Raw genomic sequence first — 23,625 nt, 5'->3', positions numbered from 1 at the left:
TTCGCGGCTTTTGGGCACACTAAAACGCTAAAACCCTTCGTCGCTGAAAAATAGCTAGACCGATAGACTTTTGGCCAGATCTGGCAACTCCATCACACGAAAAGCCTCGAATTAATTCTAGATTTGATTTATTGTTTATGTTTAAACTACAACCATTTCAGGCGGTCCACTTGAGGCAGCGCGTGTCCTGGTGCGTCTTGAGGCAGCGCACCCGGCAGTAGCGCGTCCCGCAGGCGGTGCAGGAATACAGAGAGAAATTACCGCAGACGGCGCAAAAGTGGCGCAGCGGCTTCTGGGGCGGCGGAGCCGAGGCGCTTTCGTAGTTGGGACGCTGCTTGTCCTCCTCGAGCAGCTGCTGGAAGTTCTTGCGATACTTGGCCCGGAAGTATTCGGCGCCTTTGCGCTTGGTCTTCTTCTCCTTGCCATTTGGGCCGTCCTGGAACTTGGGCAGCTTTTTGGACATGACCAGGTCGGCATGGGGGTCGTCGTGGAAGTTATCCTGCTCCAAGGCCTCCAGAGCCTTGCGGGCGCGTCGCTGCCGGGCGGCCACATCCAGAACGCGCTTCTTTTCTGCATCCTTGATGCGATTGGACTCCCGGCCTGTCATGTTGGTGTTTCGTTGTTTTTGTGAAGTTTCTGGAAGTTTCTAAGCGTCCTTGTCGTGCAGCGGGAAGCTTATGCGGTCCATCAAGTCGTCGACGCGGGCCTGCAGCACATCCACAATGTCCGTGGAGATGAATAGATGGTTCTCGTCCAGATCCTGGATGATGAATTTGCGACCCAGAGCCAGCTTCTCGTCCAAGTGCAGCAGGAATTGTTTCATAGCAGGATCACTGCAAGGGCAGACATCAATTGAACGCATTCACACTATTAATTGTAAGCTCTTACCACTCCACAAGCACTCCTTTCATAACATTTACCATGTTTTTTTGTTAAACTTTCTTTGCGGAGCAAATCCGCCGTAGAAGTGGACCAAACGCACGGCGTTCCGTGGATTATGCCATGGAGTCCCGAAAACTCGGTATTTCCAAAATGTCACCAGCTGGTCACACTTCACCCGCCGGCGGAAAGGTGTCTTCGATGTTTTCGTACGTTTTCTGACCCTTTTTCGCCCTTCAAAATAAGCCCCTAGCTGCCGAACCTTCCAGGTCAGAACTTCTTATACAATTTCAGCGTAAATATCCAGAAAATCAACAATAAACACACTCAAACGAAAGACCGGATACGACAGTGCTGCCAGATCGTCAATGAGTTGACGCCATAGTAGGCGTATTTCCCAGGCACCGCCGCACGGTCTCACTGATTAGCAAAGTACAAAATAATACTACTCCGAGATTCAAGTGAAGAAAACCCACGAGAATCAGCGCAATGGAAGCCCTAAACGGAAGAAACATAGCACTGCTGGTACTGTGCCTGTGCGCCACCTACGCGCTGGTGGTCGCCGACGTCGAGAAGGAAATACCGGCCACGAAATTCGGCCAGAGCTCGGCGCCGACGATGACTTTTCTTTACTGGTGAGGATTACGCCGGGGCAATTAACATAATATATGTGTAGATATGTGGGTCTGACTGAACATACGTGGTTTTCATGTTTTTGCTGCACAGCTACTCCTGCGGCTATCGCAAGGCCTTCGAAGACTACGTGAACATTCTCGGTGAGAAGTACCCGCAGATCCAGGTGCACGGCGGCAACTATGACCCGCCGGGCCTCAACTACTATCTCTCCAAGATAATATTCGCGCTGAAAATTATCATTATTGTGTCGGTGGTGAGTGCGGTCAGCCCATTCAACTTCCTTGGCCTGAACACGCCCAGCTGGTGGGGACACCTGCAGGCGAATAAAATCTACGCCTGTATGATGATCTTTTTCCTCGGCAACATGCTCGAGGGCCAGCTCATCTCGTCGGGCGCCTTCGAGATAACCCTGAACGATGTGCCGGTGTGGTCAAAGCTGCAGACGGGTCGCTTTCCAGCGCCCGAGGTCCTGTTCCAAATCATCGACAACCATTTGCAGTTCAACGAGAAGGTGCAGGAGAATCCGGACTTTGTTAAATAATAGTGTGGACGGACAGGCAGGATGATGACGCGGAGGCGGGACAACACCAAATATCCCACTCTACCACACCTACACCCTACACTCTAAGCTCTTGTCCTGATCTTAACTTTACTTAGCCGTATCTCTCCGTTTCACCCTCCTAACTTTAGCGCCACCTCCTTATATTTGTATTTCCTTTAATTGCTTAGTGATCTATCTGTACGTATGTATGTTTTATGTGTAGCCACCTGTCGTATGTCGTACGATAAGATGCCCGTGAGAGAGATATACGGGTACACGGGGTACATCTCGCGAACAGCCTCTGCCTAAACACAGATGTACCTTGTCCAATAGCCTTTACGAAAGAATGTGTATCATTACTTGTTAGATTCGGGGGAGGGAGCAAGCAAACTGATTACACGCGTATATATGTAGACCTTTTTCAAATTGTAATAAAATTAAATATGCTGATGAGTTTCAAAGCCGAATGAATCATAATCATGTGTGTTTAACTGGATAAAAGGGAGTGTTTACAGCGGTTAATGTTTTTAAATATTTGTTTATATATATTCTTTTATTTACCTCGAGAGAAATCAAAGAGGCGAGAAAAGAAGTTAAATGAAAACTTCAGTTCAGTAAGATTTTCTGTTCCATTTATTATTAGGTTAATAAATCCTTTCAATCCTTTCAAGGGTATACAAATCTTTATAAGTTGTAAGAATGCCTAAAGAGTTGTGAACTTTTAGATTTTAATAAGGCCGAATTTATAAAATCATGGTGGTATACTGATTCTTTCATATGTTTTGTCGTGTTCCCCATGACAGCTGAGTGATATTTTCTATTAATTTTTCCAGATCTACTCAGAGTAGATTAGATGGTAAAAACCAGAAATTGGACATATCTAGATGGATTAGCTGTTGATGTATATTTTTTTAAGGGTCCAAAAGACTCTTCTCTTACTGTATAAAATTGATAATTATGGTAACACCTTCCTTTAATCGCATTCAAAGCCTTTTTCGTATGCATTGGTTTTATGTTGTGTAAATTTTATTTATCAAAAAACTGGGTTTGGTTTTTGGTTTTGTGTTACATTTACAATTTAATCCCAACAATAGGAGCTGAAGACTTGCTTTGTAGAGCAGGCAGTGTGGATACGTATACTCCATTCGCCCCCATTATTATTTGAATCCTTTTTTCGTTTGACACTTGGTTTGGGTGTGTTATTGGTGAGTGTGTGGTGCTTGGTGTCCACGTAATTAGATTACTTCTACACAGAAAATGGCACTGTTCAGTGTTTGGTTTTTGTTTTTGGATCGTTATCGTTATCGCGATAGGATAGCAATATACTTAAGACAAAGATTTAACTGCTACTTAGTGGGGAGTCTAGGGTGCGGTGGTGTCCTCGCGCGTGCGCCGACGGTATTGGCGCGGGTCGCGTGAGTACTCGCTGTAGCTCTGGGGCACGTTGCCCGGGCGGCGCTGTTGGTACCTTCCGTTCAAGTAGTTGGATGGAGCCGGCGAGTACGGCTGTCGGGGAGCTTCGTTGGTCCGTTGGTATCCACCGGCGGCGGTATTGCGCGGATCGCTGCCCCAGCTGGAGCTCGATGACCAGCTGGCGGGATTGGAGCCGCCAGCATTAGATTGCCAACCGGGGTTACTCCTAGAGTTGCCCGTATTCCAGCCTGCGTTAGTTCTGGGAATTCCACTGGATCCCGAAGACCAGCTAGAGCCATCACGGGGTTGTCCTGCATTGGATCCTGAGGACCAGCTAGAGCCGGCTCCTGGTTGCCCTTGTCTCGAGCCTGAGTTCCAGCTTGAGCCAGCTCCTGGTTGTCCTTGGCTAGAGCCTGAGCTCCAGCTAGAGCTGGATCCCGGTTGTCCTGCACTGGAACCCGATGACCAAGATGACCTGCCAGAGCCTGAATCAGATCCTGAACCCGAGCCCGAAGACCACCTCGAAGCGCCGCCCGTGGGATTCCTAGAGTCCGAGCCGGAACTCGAACCCGAGGACCAAGACGAGGAAGCGGTGGACAGAGTGCGGGCCACAAAGGCATCACCACGTCGACGGCAAACTGTGCATCTGGAAGGGTAATACAGGTTACGTTTATAAACCAATTATACCAGAGTCCAGGCTGAAACCCACCTGCTGATCTTGCTGGTCGGGTCGGTCTTGAGAGTCTGCTGGCGCGGCTGGGACCACATCTCCTGCTCCTCAATAACGGTTAGCCAGAATGAAGCCAAGGCATCGTAGTAGTTGCAGCGTCCATGGCCATGGCACTCGATCACCGGCTGGCCACGGAACTGCTCCAGACAGGAGCCAGGCGAGACGAGGTTCTGTCCCACGCCTCCTGTATTATCCAAAGTGGTCTGCAATAAATATGGCATCAATAAGGGATTCTCCTGCTCCTCCTAAACTAGCTTACCATGTAGTAACTGAAGCCGGTCCACATCTCCTCCCAGCCGCCGGGACAGTTCGGAATGGACATGGATTGAGAGTGGAGGGCAATGACTCTAGTCGAGGTCTCGCACACCACGCAACTAAAATTTATAAACAGAAATTAAAACCTAGGGAATACACTCTTAGACTCCCTTTCTTCCACTTACCGCGAGATGTACTTCATGAGATCCCTGGACTGGATGGGCGTCATGGTCATAGGCATGGGCTCGTCGGTGGATAGCCACAGACTGTCGTCATTGTTTTGGGCATAGTTGCAGACATTGTTCAGGTCGCACATCATGTACGGCATGGTGGTGAATCGCATCAGGCAGGAGCCGGACTGTCCCAGATCCTGGCCAGCCGTTCGGGCAGAGGCTATGTTGCCAGACAGGGAGTAGCCCTCCCACAGCATATTCGTGTTGGCAGGGCAGGTGGGTACTTGCACGGACTGCGAGTGGCGGACGAAGATGAAGCCGCGGCTCTTGGGTGCCGGTGGCGGAGGCGCCGGGTCACCGGTGGGACCGGGCAGACCACGAAGGCCGGGAATACCCGTCAGACCGATGGGACCGATGTCACCGCGTGGTCCTTGAGGACCGTCCGCACCGGAATAGCCAACCTCACCTTGGTCACCGCGATAGCCGGTGGCACCACGAATACCCATGAGTCCATCGAGTCCTGGTAGTCCGGCATCGCCCTCCTGACCCTTGAAGCCATCGAGGCCGGGTTCACCGCGATCTCCTGGTCGGGCCATAGAGTAGGAGTATGACTCTCCCGGCTGACCCTTTTCGCCGTAAAGTCCGTCCATGCCGTCGATGCCGCTCCAGCCGGCGTCGCCAGTGGGTCCTCTTGGTCCAGGGGGGCCCACTCGGCCATACTGGCCAGGACGACCGGGATAGCCCTGCTCACCCTTGGCGCCATCCCTGCCGGGAGCACCTTGGAGGCCAAGATCGCCGATGTCGCCCTGCATGCCCCAGATAGCGAAGCCAACCTCTCCCTGCTCTCCCTGACGACCCTGGTCGCCCTGCTCTCCCTTTGCTCCTGCCAGGCCGTGCAATCCGTTGCGTCCTGGGGCTCCTGGGTAGCCCACATCTCCTTGATCTCCAGGTCGGCCCTGAATCTCGGGTCCGCGATGTCCAATTATGCCATTGGCTCCGTACTCTCCCTGCTCACCGGGAGCTCCCTTTTGGCCCCTGCGTCCTGGTCGACCCTGGCGTCCATCGTAGCCGGCGTCACCTTCTGCTCCACGCTCTGCTGCTCCCGTGAAGCCGGGAAGACCTCGCGGTCCAATGTCGCCCTGCAAGCCCTTGGCGCCGGGGATGCCATCGTAACCGGCTTGTCCGGCATAGCCAATGTCTCCCTGTTCGCCCTTGGAGCCAGGTAGTCCAATGAAGCCAATCTGGCCCATTTCGCCCTTCTCGCCGCGTTCGCCCACGATGCCCTGCTCGCCGGGGAAGCCGCGGTAGAGGTAGCGATCTCCCAGGTTCTCCACGCGTCCAGGATAACCGATTTCACCTTCGTCTCCCTGAACACCTTGAATGCCCTGCTCACCGAAAGGACCCTGTGGTCCCTGGTCACCATTCTGTCCCATCAAGCCGGGGAAGCCTTCGTCGCCTTTCTGGCCCTGCAGGCCATCGGGTCCATTTGGGCCGACCTCTCCGATGGCGCCCTTGAGACCAGGAGCGCCGTTGCGTCCACGATAGCCGTCCAAGCCTTGGGCACCAGGGGCACCTGGCTCACCCGCTTGTCCGGTGAGACCACGCTCACCACGCTGTCCCTTCAGGCCGTAACGTCCGGGGATTCCGTTTATTCCCGGATTGCCGGGCTCTCCCTTCCGTCCCATGGGGCCTTCAAAGGCAATCGGCGAATCACCGGTAAGACCACGCTGTCCCTTGGGACCGGGGGCACCCTTATAGCCGGGCGGTCCCGTCCAACCGGGCTCTCCATCGTCGCCCTTGATGCCACTGTAGGCTGCCGAGCCCTTGATGCCAGTCCGACCGGGGAAACCGCGATCTCCCTGCTCGCCCTTGCGTCCTGGAAGTCCATTGGCACCGGGATATCCATAAGGTCCTTCGTCACCAGCGATTCCTGGAATTAGGAAGTAAAGAGGTTAGGGATTGAGTAGGATCAAGGATGATGTAGTAAAACTGGTACTCACCCTTAAGTCCAAATTCACCGACGGCACCACGAGGACCAATGTCACCGGGTCGTCCATCTGCGCCGATATCACCGCGATCGCCCATGTCGCCAATCATGCCGGGAAGACCACCAATGCCGGGACTGCCCGGGATGCCCTGGGGTCCGGGATTGCCGAGAGCACCACGAGGGCCGGTGTAGCCGATGCTGCCCTTGACGCCGTTCTGGCCATTCTGTCCCTGCCAACCCACCTCTCCCTTCTGGCCCTTGAGGCCGTGCGGGGCCAGGCGTCCGTTGCGTCCGGGTTCACCCTGTGGTCCTGGTGGACCCATCACATAATCACCGCGCTGACCCTTGTTGCCGGGCAGTCCGGTCAGTCCGCTTGCTCCATAAGGTCCCATCTCTCCCTTGGCTCCCTTGACGCCAGTGAGGCCAGGCGGTCCATATGGGCCCGTTTCGCCGGCATCACCGTAGAATCCCTTAATACCGGGACGTCCGGGAACTCCAATGTCACCGGGAATGACCGATTGTCCAGGCTCACCGCGTTGTCCCTTCAGCCCGACAAAGCCGTCAGCACCAGCCTGGCCATCCAGACCGGGTAAACCGGGGGCACCGTGCAGTCCGTAGTCACCGGTAATTCCCGGATAACCCTTGAGACCTTCTGGTCCCTGCATTGATTCACCAGCCGGTCCCTCGTCACCGATATCGCCAGGAAGTCCGAATTGGCCTTGGAAACCCTTTTGTCCTTTGTCGCCAGACTCGCCCTGATAGCCTTTGTCACCGAGGTCACCTCTGTTGGTGATAATTTGGCCGGGATGCATGTTACCCTTTTCGCCCTTCAATCCGGTATCTCCGACATCTCCGCGCTCTCCCTTGCGTCCATTGTAGCCGGGTACGCCCACCAAGTAGATCTTGGGCGTGGTTGGGTTCTGGCCAGGCTTTCCATCGCGGCCCTGACGACCTGGGCGTCCATCGATTCCAGGGCGACCGCTGTCACCGTAGTCACCGCGCAGACCCTGCTCTCCGCGAAGGCCCTGCAATCCGTCTACGCCATTGGCACCCCTCACACCTTCATCACCTTGGGATCCGCGAAGTCCGCGTTCGCCTTCGTCGCCCTGTTCCGCTTCCTTTTGACTGCCAATGACAATGACCTTTCCCGCTACACCCTTCCGGCCGGGGACTCCCGTCTCACCGGGAATACCGGGTGATCCGCGGATACCCTTGAAGCCAGTCTTTCCGGGCTTGCCCTGCATGCCCTGAGGACCGCGCGCTCCGGTTAGGCCGATCAGACCACGATTTCCATGGGCGCCCGGATAGCCGGTGTCGCCCTCCTGTCCTCGTGGTCCTCGGGGTCCAGCGTGGCAGATGCCGCAGTCATCGCCGCGCAATCCCTTGTCACCGTGCAGACCTCTGAAGCCGGGCAGACCGTCGTCACCGGGATAGCCACGAAGTCCAGGCGGTCCCTGCGAACCGGGCGGGCCCACAATGTTGTAACCCTCACCGGGCAGACCCTTGTCACCGGGCAGGCCCACCTCTCCGCGCTCACCGCGATAGCCATCCTTGCCGGGCAACCCGTTCAGGCCAGGCTCTCCCTTGGGTCCGACTAGATTGTAGCCGGGATCACCGCGCAGTCCATAGCGTCCGGGCGGACCGGCATCGCCGACCGGTCCCTGGGGTCCTGGTGCACCCATCAGTCCGTAGTCGCCGGCTTCGCCGCGCTCACTGCGTCCGGGCGGACCACGTTTGCCGCTGAATCCTTGATCGCCGGGCTGGCCATGCAGGCCAGGTGGACCGCGACGTCCTGCCTTGCCGGGCACACCGGGCTGACCGGGATAGCCCTGGGGTCCAATTTCACCCTGCGGTCCAACGGGACCCGGCAGGGACTTGCTCATCGTGGGATCGTAGATACCTTTTGGTCCGGGGCGTCCTTGGACGCCGGGCATGCCATCGAATCCGTCCTCACCTCGCTGTCCTGGGCTGCCGTCCAATCCGTCTTGGCCATTGTAACCCGGCGCTCCCTTGGCTCCCTTGTCCCCGGCCGCTCCCGGCTCGCCGTCCTTTCCAGGTTTGCCTCGCTCGCCAGGTCCGCCGATATCGCCTCTGGAGCCTGGTAGACCGTTACGTCCGACTGGTCCCGGCTCACCTGGTTGGCCGTCAATACCTGCTTCTCCCATCTCACCCACATCGCCCTGGTAGCCCTTCAGGGAGATATCACGCGTGAGTGCTCCTGGCTCACTTTCGCCCGGGTCGCCCTTCTCTCCAGGCGTTCCCTGCAAGCGGTACGGCGTATCCATCAGTTCGCCAACGTCACCGGTTTGTCCTTGTGGACCCGGGTCTCCCTTGGCGCCGGTCAAGCCAGCGTATCCAGTGTCACCCTTCTGTCCGCGATCGCCTTCAAAGCCAGGAGGACCGTCGTAGCCGCCGGGACCGCGGTCACCGCGACTGCCCTTGGTGCCCTTTGAGTTGATGCCGCCCTCGCCGGCGTCACCGGGTGGACCCTGCGGACCCGGCCTACCAGGCGGACCGCGCACTCCGTTCTCGCCAGGAGCACCGGGTGGACCGGAAAGGCCGGGCTTGCCGTCACAGCCATCGATGCCGCGGGGTCCCGCTGGGCCATCCTCGCCGGGGAATCCCTAATGGGGAAAAGAGATGTGATGATTAAGCCTCTCTCTCTTTTGGATAATTTCTTTCTTGTCACCTACCCTGGGGCCAGGATATCCGGGTTCACCAACAAGACCAACATCGCCCTGTAAACATATTGGTTAGTTCTGGAACACCTTCTCCGGATTATTAAAACTTACGCGATGTCCCTTCTCGCCAACTTCACCGTACTCGCCGACATCTCCCTTCTCGCCCAGATAGCCAGCTGGCCCAAATGGTCCCACATCGCCGGCAGGTCCCTCCAAGCCGGGAACTCCGGGTGGACCGATGGCACCGATGCGACCCTTGATACCCTTGCAGTCACATAGCGTGGTGTTGCAGACCTGCCAGAAGAAGGAGTATTCAGTTGAGTTGGAAACCAATCGAATTTCGTAGAGGAATCGGTCCGAGAACTGGTCTTGATTGCCCCTGATTGGAGCTATCATTTGAGCAATCGAAGATGTCGCCAGGAATTTGTTTCAATTTAAGTTTAGATTCGTTATGAAATTCTATTTTATATAGCAGGCACTTTTAAAAATACTATATATGCTTTTTAAGTGTTTGTTTAACTTTTTTTGGGATATTTTATTTAATGCAATAATTTTTTTAGACTATTTATAAAATACTTAATAATAATTAATTAATGAAAATATTTAAACCTTCAAGCCTAGATTTGTGTGGCCAAATGCCTTAATTGATCCTTGATTATAAATAAAGAAAAAGGTCTTGAAAAATTAATCATTCAAGGATATTTCAAACCTTAAACCTACTAAATGTATATTCATATTTTAGTGTACATTCTATCTAGCATTAAATTATTGATAATATATTTATAATTTTTCATAACATTTTCCAACAAACTCACAAACTTGTAGCTGGCATAAACCCATTGACCTTCGACTGGCAGTTTTCTATGCTCGGCGATTTCGTGAAATGCTTTGCCATAAAAAGAGGCAAATGGAAATCTCGCCTTAGTCGGAAAATCAACAACAATAATAATTATAATTATACAACGGCGAGTGCAGCGAGTGCGAGTTGGTGCAAAATGCAGCGGCTTTAATTGCTCGGCTTCCGTTTGCAATGAGATAATCTTCTAAACTTGTATGCGAGTCCGTTTGCTTCTATACTTTTTTCCTTTTTTGCTTTTGCTTTTTGCTTTTGCTTAGTCAATTGTGCGAAAGCATAGAGCATGCTTCTTTGAGGCTGGAAAATGCAGCAGAAAGTGCTTGGGGGGCGGTGCATTTTTAACCCCATTTTTGTAAACAAACAAAAAAATGCAATTCGCTAAAAAGTGCGATTATCTGGTAAATTTCAAGTTATGAAAGCGCTTTGAAATCTATTTCTTTCGAGGTAAAAACACCTCTGAACACGCATGTACTATTTATTGGCACATTTCTTGCGGTTTTCCCATTGATGTCAGCACGTAAACATCCTTAGTTAGCTTTTCGTATTTTCTTATTAATAGAATTGACATAATTTCATGTTGGTTAAAAGTTCACAAAAATTTATTACCGAATTTTCAGTGCTCTGAGACAGTTCCTACTAAAAATTTAAATTAAAAAAAAAAGAAGAAACTGCACACATGTTGCACGCATGTGTCCCGGGAATCTTTGCTTTTCTTTTGCTTTTTTTATATGAAAATTGTGTGTGTTTAATTGTGGAAAAAATTTGTGTCAAATGTTTGGCCAAGTTTTGCTTTTTCATTTACCAAGATATAGAAAAAGAGAGATCTGGAGAATATAGGTTTAGAGGTGACTAATGGCCAGAGTTCAAAGCCCCATGACAGCAAGAGCGGATAGCATCCTATCCCGGCAAACTCAAGTTCCCAGAACTGAACTGCCCCCAAGGAGATCAAACCATCTGTTAACCAAATATCCACATCCAAAAACCCGAAACGAGAACGTGAAAAGTAAACAACACGGAAAGCAAAAAACTGAAAAACTACAAAAAGCAAAAAAAAAAGACTTCTTTGCTTTGCGGTGAACCGAAAGATGCTGTTGCTGCTCCTCCCATTTCATTTTTTTTTTCTTCAACAAGAACAAATGAAAAATCCGAGAAAATGTAGATACGAAAATAAAATCCAATTCATTCGACCCATTACCCTCTGCGCCCCCCTCTATAAATACGGTGGTGTGCAGGTGTGCATCCAAAAAACAATTGCACTCGATTTCTGGAAAATGAGAAAGCCAACTGTGTGAAAAATGTTGGATATATTGAGTAGATGCACAGAAAGAAATAGGTATTTTATATATTTTCATATACTATTATTCTTAATTTATAGTTGAGAGTTTAGCTCTCAAAAGAAGCTTCTTAGAAACTTAAAGTCAATGAAACCTTAGACTTTAAGATTTTTATATACCTCTTTAACAGTATTTCCTTCAGTGTTAATCAAATATTATAGAAAAATGTTTATGCAAAAATTATTTCACTGAGAAACTTCGATTAGTTCTTGGTCTCATTCAAGTCTTTTGTTTCACACATTCCTTCAATCGAAAAGGCTGCAACAGAAACCCCCAAAAACACCATCGAATTTCATTCAATCAATTGAAACAAACTGAAACCCTAGAATACTGATCAGATAACGCGATATATAAATATATATAATATATATTAATATAACCTATATAAGCAGGCAGTGAGTGGAAATTGTTGCGGTAACAATTTGAAAAGTGACAGCACTGCAATTTCCTTGAACTTGACACTGGGCCAGTGGGTTATATCTGTGCATATATGCATATATATATGCTGTATACCCCCAGCACTTTTATTTTATTTTATTTTTATTTCTATTTTTTGGTTTTTTTTTGGGGACGGCCAGACAACGCACCACACTAAGTGGCGTCGTCGAGTGGGAAAAAGGGTGAGCTGAACTGTGCACTGTGTTTGATTGCCACTGGCACCGTGTTGCTTTCACAGACAAAAAAAAAATCTGAGTGCCAAGTCAGCAAAGGAGGCAGTGACTCTGGGAATATTCAAGAAATATTCAGTATAAAATTCCTGAATGGGCACGCGTGTTGGCCGTAACTAAGTATTTGCAGGTGTTGGGTGTCTTTCTCTCTTTCTTCTCGTTTAAAAAGCATTAATTGTGATAGGATTTAGGTTAAAAATGTTAAATAATATTTTTGTTTGCTTTGATAATCAATTTAGTAAGGTATCTTAAATGTTTAAATAGCATACTTATTGCAGAATTGTATTTAAAAATTAAGTTAAAACTTAAAAGTTTTAGAACCCATCTAAAAACGGAAGGAAAATCGAATGAAAAATTTAAGAAAAAAGAAAGAAAGTATGCAAATGTTGTCATAAGTATAAGTTTATATTAATATTAATTATATTTCTGATTCATTTGACTTTAATTTTAATATTCATTGAGCTTGAATTAAACTAATTTCTAAAGGTTTTACTTCAGGTTAATATGTCTCTTGATAATATTGATACAACATTGTATACAGTTTAAAATGTATTGAAAATAAAAATGTCTGTCTGCTTTCCTTTTCACATTCCACCTTTTGTTTCACTGTAAAAGTCTGATAGTGTCAGAAAAGCCTTATGCACAGACATATATGTACATACATCTGATATATCAGATATATCATCCATATGCGGCGCTCGAATCCGATGTGTGTCAGTGTTGCTCGCACTTAAGCGCATTTACACATGTTTAAGCCAATTGTCCCAGTTCCCGCTGGCTCGTGCAGCCTGCAACTTGCACATAGTTTAAGGTCAAAGCTAAGCCTCCGCAAAGATGATATATATATATATGTGTTTATACAGATATCTGGCATATATCTGGCGCGACAATTGGGCACACCCAGCCCACGCTAATCGTGCTTAGAATTCTTCTACCCTTAAGTGGTAATTCTGGTATTTCTCCGTCAAAAGGCAAGTCCATTGGCCCGACACACGTTCTGAGTCTGAGATTCAGTTCTGAAGGTCTCAGTATCTAATGTCAGTCTTTGGGGTGCTAAGTTTATGCCTTTCCGCTGAACTGTAAGCGATACCTTCTTCAACTTCAACTGCAGACAGACTTTTGTAGTTATTCAGGGAATGCAAAGCACAGCGAAATGTCTTGGATAAAATCAAGAGTGAGAGAAGGGCAGAGGTGGGGCTTCAAAGGGGGGAACTTTAGGGGTAACTATTCCTAATTTAAGGTAAAGCTATATATTTTTAAAAAGTAAACTTCTTAAAATCCTTTCAATAACATCACTTAACCCCCTCTCGAAATTATTTCCGCATCCACCACTGTGTGTGAAGTAGACATATGCCCTGTTAATCTGTATCTCAAAGTTGGTGGCCTGGTCTGCCTCTGCCCGGATGTGGCATACAAAAAAATAAAATAAGAACAACACAGAATAATAATAATTATTATAAGAATGTCATCTTATATATAGTGAGTGTATAAATCACAGCTGATAAGCCTGGACAGCGTTTCAAGTCGCAAGAAGGCGAGCAAAAAAGTAATTAATCCATTTCAATTTGGCATTAAATTATATTTTATACAAAAACATATGAATATGTGTGTGTATATTTTAATATGTTTCTTTCATGTTGAGTTTCAGGCGGTGGACAAAGGGGTTATCTGTTGTAGAAAAAACACCATCAATGTGTGTTCTTTGTTGTCAAGTGACAAAGTTGAAAAGGCAGGATTCTTTTCAACACAGAAGACAAGCTTCTCTAACTTAAGTTTTGTTTTCTGTATTAATTAGTGCTTTAACTTTAGGCTTAGAATTTCTAACTAAATATTAAAATTATACTAAAAAGGTCCTACTTAAAAAGTTTTTCTTCAACTTTACAGACTAGCTAGAATCTATTTTTAAAAACTATTTTTTAGGGTTCTTGTATCCATTATTTCTCCAAATGTATCTCTAATCATCGAGGATCCTTTTGTGCGTCAGAATTGACCCAATTCGCCAATAGTAAGGCTGCCCATGTCGGACAACACGCGCCATCAATCAACAACATTTTCATTTTCATGTTTGCAGTCAGGGAATGGAGTGGGAATTTCCACAATAAGAACAACAAATCAGTTGTAAAATATGCATCATAAACGTTTGGAAAACGGCATGCAACAATGCAAGCAAGAAAAGGAAAAATAAAAAAACAGAGCATATAGAAGACCTCAATATGATAAGTAAAAATTGGGGAAAAAACAACTTAAACAAGAAAGAAAGCTAACTTTGGCCAGCCAAAGTTTGTATACCCTTGCAGGTAACAATTAAAATATATCATAACCAAGCCAAAAATGCATTAATTTCGATTCGGAAAGCAGTTTTGTGTTAGTTTTTATTAATTTAAAAAAACTGCATACCAAATTTAAAGTTTTAAGAAATCAAAATTCTTGGCCATTTTTGCTCATTTTAATGATGTAACCCCTTATCAAATTTCGCAAAAATGGCCAAAAAATCTATTTCTTCCGGAAATGTCTAGAAATATTCGCATGTTAATGCTGATCAAGAATATATATGGTTTATGGGGTCGATTCCTTGATTCCTTGACTTGGAAAAATATTATTTTGTATTATAAAATCTGATTTTTTATATTAAAAAACTTCTTGATTTTTTTTTAAATTAAAAATATCATAACTCGGCCAAAAGAGCATTAATTTTAAAGCGGAAAACTGTTCTGTGCAAGATTTTCTACAGTTAATAAATCTGCATACTTCATTTAAAAATTTTGAAAATTCAATTTTTTATCAAAATCAAAAATTTTAATGATGTAACCCCTTATACAATTTTGCAAAAATGGCCAAAAAATCGATTTCTTCCTGACATATCTAGAAAGATTCCCCTGTTGATGCTGATCAAGAATATATATACTTTATAGGGTCGGAAACGTCTCCTTCACTGCGTTGCAAACTTCTGAGTGAAATTATAATACCCTGCAAGGGTATAAAGATGCCTCTCCAGGTTAATAATACTTTTTCCAGAGATTAGCAAATAAAATACTACAATAAAACATAGATGTTTAAAGAAAGGAGTACTTAAAAGTACTTAAAACACATTATTTTATTTGTATATTTGAAGACAAATTACCCACAAAATAACGGTTAGGTTTCCCTAAAAGTTATTCCAATATCAAAGCCTTAAAGCATCCACTAAACATGTTTTCTTTGTAATAAAATATTTCTAAATATACTTAGATATAGCTAGAACAATTATTAAACATATTCCGCCATAAATAAAGTCCAATTCGCATCAGGAATGCATGTTGCTTCCACAATGGACTTCAAACATATTAATTTTTTAGTGTCTCGCATAAAAGTATTTCATTGAGAGCCCCAGGCCCAACCCAATTGCGATTACAACCGCTCCAGATTCATGCCCAGAGAGCTACAGGGTAGCAATATAAAATCATATATGGGGCAACATATGAGCAACGTGTGATTGACATGAAAAAGCAAAGCCTCCACATGCCACGGGCGGGGAGGTGCAGCATAATGGATGCACATCTGGACGTTAGGCGGCGCACTTGCAGCATGACATCATTTTCAACGGCTTGACATCGCATATATCCATATATATAGAGTACATATGATGCAGAAATCTGCACTGGCACTGGCACATGGCGATCATGGAACTGGGCACTGGGAACACCCACGCACTCGCTCGGGAGTCGTAAATTAGCAAAATAATCGCAGTTGGGCCAGTTATGTGCACGGTTACGGCATCGTTGGGGTATAATTGTTTGGACACAAGCCTGACAGATGATAACTAATTGCCGTGCACTCAAATTAACATTGAAATTGATGGACAGGGAGCTGTCATAGCTTCGGGGCTTCGTTTGTGCCAATAAATTGGCGATAAGGAAGCGCCAAATGATTGAATTCTGGCCAATCACAGCGAACACCTGCAAGGGAAACTGTGATTTTGTTGCTGATGAAATTGGGTTTTTTGTATTATTTATTTTATATTATACATTTCATAAATATACTGGGTGACTGCTTAAGTTACTGGGATGTTTGGCTTTTTATAAAGTACATCGTTGAATATAAATTAATACAGGAAATTAAGTGGGGTTATTGTTGGCAAGGATCTATATTTCTACTACTTTTTTTAGCTAAATAAAACTTAGTGAGATTTTTTAAAATTGCTTTCCTTTATTTCAAAAGATAAAAGTCTTCCTAAGAACCCTTAAATAAACCTTATATAATTTTATCCAATTTCTTGGCCACTTTCCATTAAAATATGGACCATTTATAGATCGATTTCCAATCAAACTCTGTCCTGTTATATATCGCTTTCTAATCATTAACCCATTGATTGACTTTCTCAAATAGTTGGCGAAATAATTTAGGCAATCAAGAGGCACAAACTGGACTCGATTGTGCAAAAGTCTTGCCTGCCTGGACCTGGACTCTGGGCAAATTAAGCCAGTTTATTTTTAGCTGTGACGCTAGATGTTTGCCGCTTGAAATCTCAGCAGCGTGTCTACATTATATATAGTGTCTAAATATATAGTATGTACAGCTCTAATGAATATGAATATCAATTCCGAAAGCCCAGCCAAAGCTGATAACAAGGCAAAAAAAAAAAAAAGAAACAACAAAAAAGGAGAACAACGAGCTGCAGTTATGAGACAGATGACTGATAACCCAATTTCATGTGTTCCTTCGGCAGCACTCTGCCTCATAAATAATCGTTTCAATTTACAAAATTCATTACAGAGGCTGCACTACTAAGTGGCCCCTCGTCCATATCACTCATACGACATGTTGTCCCTATCTCACACACACACACACACACACACACTCGGACAGAGAGAGACGTCTTTGCATAATTTCCGCATTCAGTTGCAGATAAATAAATAATTGAGTCAAATTGAAATGCAACTCGCCAAACAATTCTACTCAAGCACGCAAATAAACTTCCACAAGAGGAGGGCCCGAGCCGTGCCAACAATGAGATGATGATCATTGTTGTGCCCACAGTACTGGCCGTTCTTGTTGTTCCTGGGCGGTCCAGCCATTTGAATCCCCAATAATACTCTGGATATTCTGAATATTCTATACTGAATCCCCCGAAGTTGGCCCCGCTCTGTCTGGCCCATCCGAATGGTCAGTGATTTATGCCAGCGGTTCGGGTCAGTTCAGATCAGTCCCAGGATCGCAGCACATAAACAGAAAACTGAGGCCCACAAAAGGGGAATGGAAAACGAGCACTGGGAAAAATAAGAGGTAGGTTCTTCTTGGAAAAATGCTTGTTTTGGGAATACTAGGATCTTTTTACAGGTATTTTCTAAGAAAAAATCGTTAGTGTTACATTTAAATATATTAAATATAATATTTGTTTTTTAATATTTGTTTTTAATAAAATAAATATTATTATTATTAAAATAAATATTATTGCTATAAACAACATTTATATTTTTTCTCATCCGCCACTAATTTTTTTCACTAAGACTTTTATCTCAGTGCACAAGGAAAGTTCCTAAGCAGAAGCCGTGCTCGCATTTAGCAGGCGGCAACAACAACAAACAACAGGGAGCGAGTTTTAATTCCAATTTGAAATGTTGCAGAACGTCAAAAGATTGCCGCAACCCCAAACCCCCCTCTTCCGCTCTCTCTCTTTCTCCCTCTCTGTCTCTAAGAGAACCCTTCACCGATCACTTGAGCTGCTAATTGTCGGCATCGATCGGCACTCAGTCGCACACTTGCACACACACTTTCCATATATAGCCATTCAGGGGGCAAGTGCAGGGGGGAGGGAGGGGAATATGTACATATATTGGGGTGGTGAGGCCGAACGAGCACAGTCGCTGCTGATAAAGACCATTTATCAAAATTCATTCATAGAATGGACCAGGGATCGTGGTTTCAGCTGCAGTCGAGAAATGAATCTCGCTCACTCTCTGATTTTGTTACCACTACACATGCACTTGGCTCTCTTCCATTGAAGCTGCTCTTAAATGCGCCTCTCTTTTGTTATTTCGCAGAACGGAAAAGGAAATCAATAAACTGAAGGTTGGTTGACTGCTTGCAAAACTCATTGCGTGAGGGGTTTGACAAGCACTGAATGAAATCCGTTAACTGTTTGGCAACTGTTTGAAATACTCTTTAGGTTTAATTTAGTTTTATATTAATCACAATTTGCATATACTAAAATTTAAATTATACCATAAATTATATTAACATTTTTAGTCATAGAAAAATGTTGCCGGAAATGTTGATACGTAATTAGTAATTACTTATCTTTATTTTATAATATATGCACTTTTATGATGATTTCATGTCAGTATGTCGCAAAAGGAAGTAATTTTGATACCATTTCATTCATTCACTTCCTATTATTAATAAGCTTTATACATTGTATAATATAATATTTTGCATGGCTTGCAATTTCTTTGAGTCACTTGCTTATCACAAATAAATTCATTTGGAAAATGTAAATCCCCTTTTACCTCTGATTAAATATACACGATCATTAATACAAATTATAGTTTCATTTTGATGACATGATTCCTATGGCAAACTGCAAGGGTATACAAATTTCCGCTTCCCAAAGCACTAATAAATGAATATACATATTTAAAGAAATCTTAATACATAAAAAAATAGTATTAAGATTTCTTAAAATGTAAATATTCTAAGAGAAACTTCGAGAAATCATCTTTCTCTACAGAAACTGAAATATATAATTTTAAATATATAATTATAAATAATTAAATTATATTTAAATGTCCGAAAAATAAAATTGGAGTATTTTGTTCCTGTTATTAAGTTTTATATTAAGCAAAAATCATTTTAAAGAAGTTAGTTTAATGATTTTATGGTAAATACCATTCATACCTAGGTTTACGAATAAAAATAATAGAATAATGTCTCTTCTTTGAATTTCAATCAGAAAATAAGAACTATATTCATGCATGTTAGCCATATTTTACAAACAAGACCCTTTCATAGACTTTACCTAAACCCTGTTCCTCGTTAGAGTATCTCAAACAACAGTAGCAACTGAAATCAAGTTTTTAGAGCCTTGCGGTTTCTGTGGATCTGCCAGCGAACAGCTCTTAGATCCCCGGGTTAACCCACCAAACCCCCACCAGAAGCGGGAGCTCTCACTTTGGTATCGGAGTTGGGGACCACAGCACCCTGGCATTGACCACGTAACCGAGTGCGAAAAAGACTGGGGGGTCGAATTACCAAAGTTGTCAAACGAGCTTTGGCGTTTTATGATGCCAAACACGTGAGTGTGGCGGCGGCAAAGAGCGAAGATCGCTGCGAAAATGCGCGACACAGAAATTGTGAAAATTGTGGAAATCACTACCATTCCGACCGATCCACTCCATGCCGCCGATCCGTAAGTAAAGCCAAAAGTCAGGCCATGCCGAGATAGCCCCTGGCGACACTTGCGTTCGGTTCTATTTTCTGAATTTGAATTGAAATCTAGTTGAATTCATGTCGCAATCAGCGGAACATGCTATCAATATGGCGTCAATGCCGCCAACATAGCAATAGCAATAGCAAATAGGTCTAATTAAATGTGTGGAGGATCAGCGGGCAGCAGCAGCAGCAGCAGCGGCTCGGAGCCTGATAAGCTCGGCGAATGCCATCAAAAAGTAGGCGCCGCCGTTGTCGCCATCGCTGGCGTGTGCTCTATTTTCCCAACTTACGAAATTCCAGCCAAAATAGCATCATCATAAAGTTTTCAAAAAATAAGTAAGTTAATGTTAAAAAAAGGTAATAATTGGGTTTAATTAAAGTTTTTGGTTGAAATTGGGCAAACATTTGAGTGTGGCAAAAACTGTTGCATACTTTTCTGAGCTGGCTCAAAGGCAAGGGTTGTTCTAATAAAGAAAGGCTTTTTATTTATAAAAAAATAAATCAATAAATATAAAAAAAAAGTAATTTGAACTCTGAAAAGTTGAAATATATATTTTCGATCATTTTTGCTTGAGTTTTCTTTGTTTAGATTTAGCTTTTCCGCAATGAAAGTCTTTTCTTTTGATTTTTAAACCCAAAAAGTCAGCAACTATAACTTAAAAATGTTCACTTTTGAATTAAGAGTTAACAACTTAAATTTATAAATTAAAGTAATCAAATTTAAATTTATAAAAGCCTTCAAGCTCTATAAATAATCTTGAAAACTCAATAAAAACCCTGCCTGCACTAAGCTCTTGTAGGAGATAATTTCTTTACCAAAAATGGCCTTTAAACAATGATGAGGATTAAATGTTAATTAAATGTAATCAAAATAATTATCAAATTAAAATTTGAATTGCCAACCGGAAACGTTCAATGGCAAATCTGTTGAAATGCTAAAACAAATCCTCTTGATTACGGGGTTATCATGGTTTCGGTTATCACGAAAGGCTATCACCTTTACCCTACTCGAAAATAAGCATAAGTTGCCAAAATAAATTTGAATGACATAATCCGTCCCCGAAACGTCGCTGGACTCCAATGAACCCACCAGTCCCGGAACGGAATAAAGAACCCAGGGACAGGGAGTCTTGGGGTCTCGAGACCCCATCGATTATCTCCCTTTGGAAAGGCAAAAGAGTTGCAACTATGCCGGAAGCTGCTTTGAATGGAAAGAGTGCAATATTATTCAAGAATAACAATAACACTTGCTGCTACTGCTGATGTTGCTGTCGAGAAGATGATTAAGAGCTGAGCTTGGCTGCTGACCTAATTTTAGTTGTTTATTATAGTATTTGATATATATATATTTTTTTTTGTGAGTGCAGGCTAAAATCGAGGGAGACGGTTTGAGAAGCATTGGATAGGAAGCTAATTTTTATGAAAATTTTTTAAACACTTAAAAATGTTTAAGATGTATAAATATGTGAGAAGAAAAATATTAATTTTTACTTTTGCAGTTTGAGCAGCACTTGGAATAATTTTTTCGGAGTCTACAGTTTGAAAAGCACTTTAGTAAACACAACTTAGAATTATTTTCTTAAGAAATAAATGTTTTAAAAATTTCTAACAAAGGGAAATATTATTCTTGTTCTTTTTACGATTTAAATGATAAAATTTGTTAGGATTAAAGTGAACCCCTTGACTTACCTTTGCACCTTCCGCAAAGGACACAACCCCGGCCAGCAAATAAACGGCGCCCAGCAGACCCGAGAGATGCCGTAGATCTCTGGGTAACATCGTTCTTTCGGTTCCTTTAGTCCTGCGCAGGAACTATTTATGTCTCACTGTGGCGTTCGTCTCTGTCTCTCTCTACCTCGCCCTCTCTCTCTCTCTCTGTCAACACACACACGAAACTGCGAACGAAATAAGCATTAAGTTAAGGCATTTTCATATACTTTAATTTATAATTTTTGAAATATTTAAAAATGAGCTTTAAAAACCGATTTAAACGCTGGAAAGTGGAAACTAACAGAAAACGCTGATTTGCTGCTGCTGCGATCGTCGGGCACAGCACTCTCCCCACATGTGGAGATCGTCAAGCGTTCGAAAAGTTACTAAACACGAGCCCCACCAGAAATTCACATTCGTGCCCCGCTCGGTCGGCAAGCGCTCGGCCAGCCGATCGCCGTTCGGCTCACTAACACTAAGACATAATGGAGCTGTCATGGTGTGAGTGGGGAGAAGGTGGTGGTGTGCTGGGCCCAGGCCAGGGACAGAGGCCCGGATGGTGGCTATGAATTTAGCACTTTGCCGCCTTGAAACGAGGAAATGAGCTAACCGAATCACAAAGCTGACCCAATACCCGAGCAACTTGTTCTTCCAAGACTCCTATACTTCCCATTTTGGGTTCCGTTTCGAACACTTTTGGTTTGGGGTATATTGTGGGTTGGAGGTAACAGAAATTAGAAATCCATTAGATATTATTAGTTTTGACAGGGAAACTATTTGAAAACCCTGCTAAGTTATAAAATGTCTCAAGTATAACGTTTATAAATACATTTACTATAGATCGATAAATCGATGGAGATAAATTACAAAATAAAAACTATTACTAAAAAATAAAATTTTAAAGGGTTTTGTAAACATATATATTTAAAATTATAAATATTAATATTTTTTTATTTTTGAAATTTGTTTTCTTAGCATCAAAGCAAGAGTTTTTATTTTTTATAAAATGCGGAATTTAATTCTAAATGCCTGAACATTATATCCCCTTTAAAAAGATGTTACTTATTTTAATAGTTTTCTAAACAATACCCTATAAATATTATTTTAATTACTATAATTATCATCCTCCTTAAAAACATATTATTTCTATTTTAAGTTTCCAAATAATCTTTTATTAATTTTGTTCAGATGTTAAGTAATAACTCTTACCACAAACTCTTAAATATTATAATGTTCTCAAGACATTCTCACTATTTCTTTTCGTGTTTCAAAACCATACTTTTTAGGTATATTCCAGTCTCAATAACCTCTCATAAAAAATAATTCGATGTTCGCTTGTTTGTCGTTGCGACTCTCGTGATTAGGTTAAGGCTTTTTCATTTAGTATATGGCATAAGCGTTGCTGATAAGAGGGATATGGCTGCGTATTTCCTGTTAGAAAAATCTCAGCATGAATCCAAGCTTGGCTTGACTTCGAGTTTTTCAATTAATTTCTACGCAGAATTACAAAAATAGAACCTTTCGAAATTCGAGCTTGAGGTTTTAGGTTTTGGGGTCACACATAGTACATAGTTTTGAAATTCCCCGTTGATACTAAGTTCCGTAATCAAGGCCTTTGTTTTATGGTTGCTTGCCCTACTTGGGGAAGTGTTCTATTTGGCCAGAGGGTATGGGGAAGTCGGATATGGCCCAATGGCCCCAATTGATCTAGGAAGCTGCAGAGATTAAGAAAAGGAAAATGGTTCAGCCATGGTCAGGCTGGGGGGTAATCATAGGAAGTTTATATATTTTCTTAGTCTGAGTTATTTCTTAAGCGGAAACAAGGAAATTTTTAAATGAGTTTTTACTTGCTTTTGGAATAGGATTTAGAGTGTTTACTATTAAATGGGATATATTTATTAGATCCTTTTTAGAAATAATACATTTTTAGGCATTAAAACACAAAAACTCTTTCGCAATATATTTTAATATTCAATTTTGTATTAAATAAAACTATTTTCTTTAAGTAATTTACTCTTCCTAAACAGAATTATTAAATATTTGTTTTATATAATATTTATAAAATAATGTTGTTAATTTTAAATGTGAAGGTTTTTAGCTTTGAATTACATTTTGTTTTGTTTAATATTTTTTATTCCTGGTAATTGTAAAAAATACGTAAACCTTTTATAGTATTATTTCTTTAAAAAGATGTGTCCCGACAATAAAAGAACCTGACTTTTAGTTTGCTTAAAGCATTGCCTACTTTTAAAAGCATTTTTCAGTTTGTAAGCATTTATTTTTTAAGTAGAATACAAAAGTTTATTTTGTCACCTTAAATCTTTAATTATTTAACTTTGAAGTAATCTATGTATA

General features: G+C 43.4%; 4 protein-coding genes across 5 annotated transcripts; 1 reads left to right on the top strand and 3 right to left on the bottom strand.

Moving 5' to 3' along the window:
• Nucleotides 1–111: 111 nt before the first annotated feature.
• On the bottom strand, nt 112–607 carry LOC108086269 (zinc finger HIT domain-containing protein 1). The gene has a single exon (XM_017183156.2). It carries the CDS (start codon nt 605–607, stop codon nt 158–160), a length of 450 nt encoding a protein of 149 aa, XP_017038645.1. The 3' UTR covers nt 112–157.
• A 39-nt stretch (nt 608–646) lies between these two features.
• Nucleotides 647–1,066, bottom strand: Tfb5 (transcription factor B5). Its single transcript, XM_017183157.2, has 2 exons — nt 889–1,066; nt 647–833 (listed from the first exon to the last, which is right to left on the bottom strand). The coding sequence occupies exons 1-2, from the start codon at nt 921–923 to the stop codon at nt 647–649; spliced, it is 222 nt and encodes a 73-aa protein (XP_017038646.1). The 5' UTR covers nt 924–1,066.
• Nucleotides 1,067–1,217: 151 nt separating this feature from the next.
• On the top strand, nt 1,218–2,533 carry SelT (selenoprotein T). The gene is made up of 2 exons (XM_017183155.3): nt 1,218–1,514; nt 1,606–2,533. Exons 1-2 carry the CDS (start codon nt 1,369–1,371, stop codon nt 2,054–2,056), a joined length of 597 nt encoding a protein of 198 aa, XP_017038644.1. The 5' UTR covers nt 1,218–1,368; the 3' UTR covers nt 2,057–2,533.
• A 523-nt stretch (nt 2,534–3,056) lies between these two features.
• On the bottom strand, nt 3,057–21,703 carry vkg (Collagen alpha-1(IV) chain viking). Of its 2 annotated transcripts, XM_017183117.3 has the most exons (9): nt 21,573–21,703; nt 21,250–21,455; nt 9,407–9,589; nt 9,308–9,352; nt 6,628–9,238; nt 4,640–6,557; nt 4,459–4,573; nt 4,179–4,402; nt 3,057–4,115 (listed from the first exon to the last, which is right to left on the bottom strand). In XM_017183117.3, exons 2-9 carry the CDS (start codon nt 21,337–21,339, stop codon nt 3,419–3,421), a joined length of 5,883 nt encoding a protein of 1,960 aa, XP_017038606.1. In that variant the 5' UTR covers nt 21,340–21,455; nt 21,573–21,703; the 3' UTR covers nt 3,057–3,418. The 2 variants fall into 2 exon arrangements, with proteins under 2 accessions (XP_017038606.1, XP_070139294.1); XM_070283193.1 differs by lacking the exons at nt 21,250–21,455; nt 21,573–21,703 and having other exon boundaries at nt 9,407–9,738.
• Nucleotides 21,704–23,625: the final 1,922 nt, after the last annotated feature.

Source organism: Drosophila kikkawai, chromosome 2L (genome assembly GCF_030179895.1).
Source record: "Drosophila kikkawai strain 14028-0561.14 chromosome 2L, DkikHiC1v2, whole genome shotgun sequence".
NCBI classification, from domain to species: domain Eukaryota; kingdom Metazoa; phylum Arthropoda; class Insecta; order Diptera; family Drosophilidae; genus Drosophila; species Drosophila kikkawai.
This window is presented reverse-complemented; position numbering and strand designations above follow the sequence as displayed.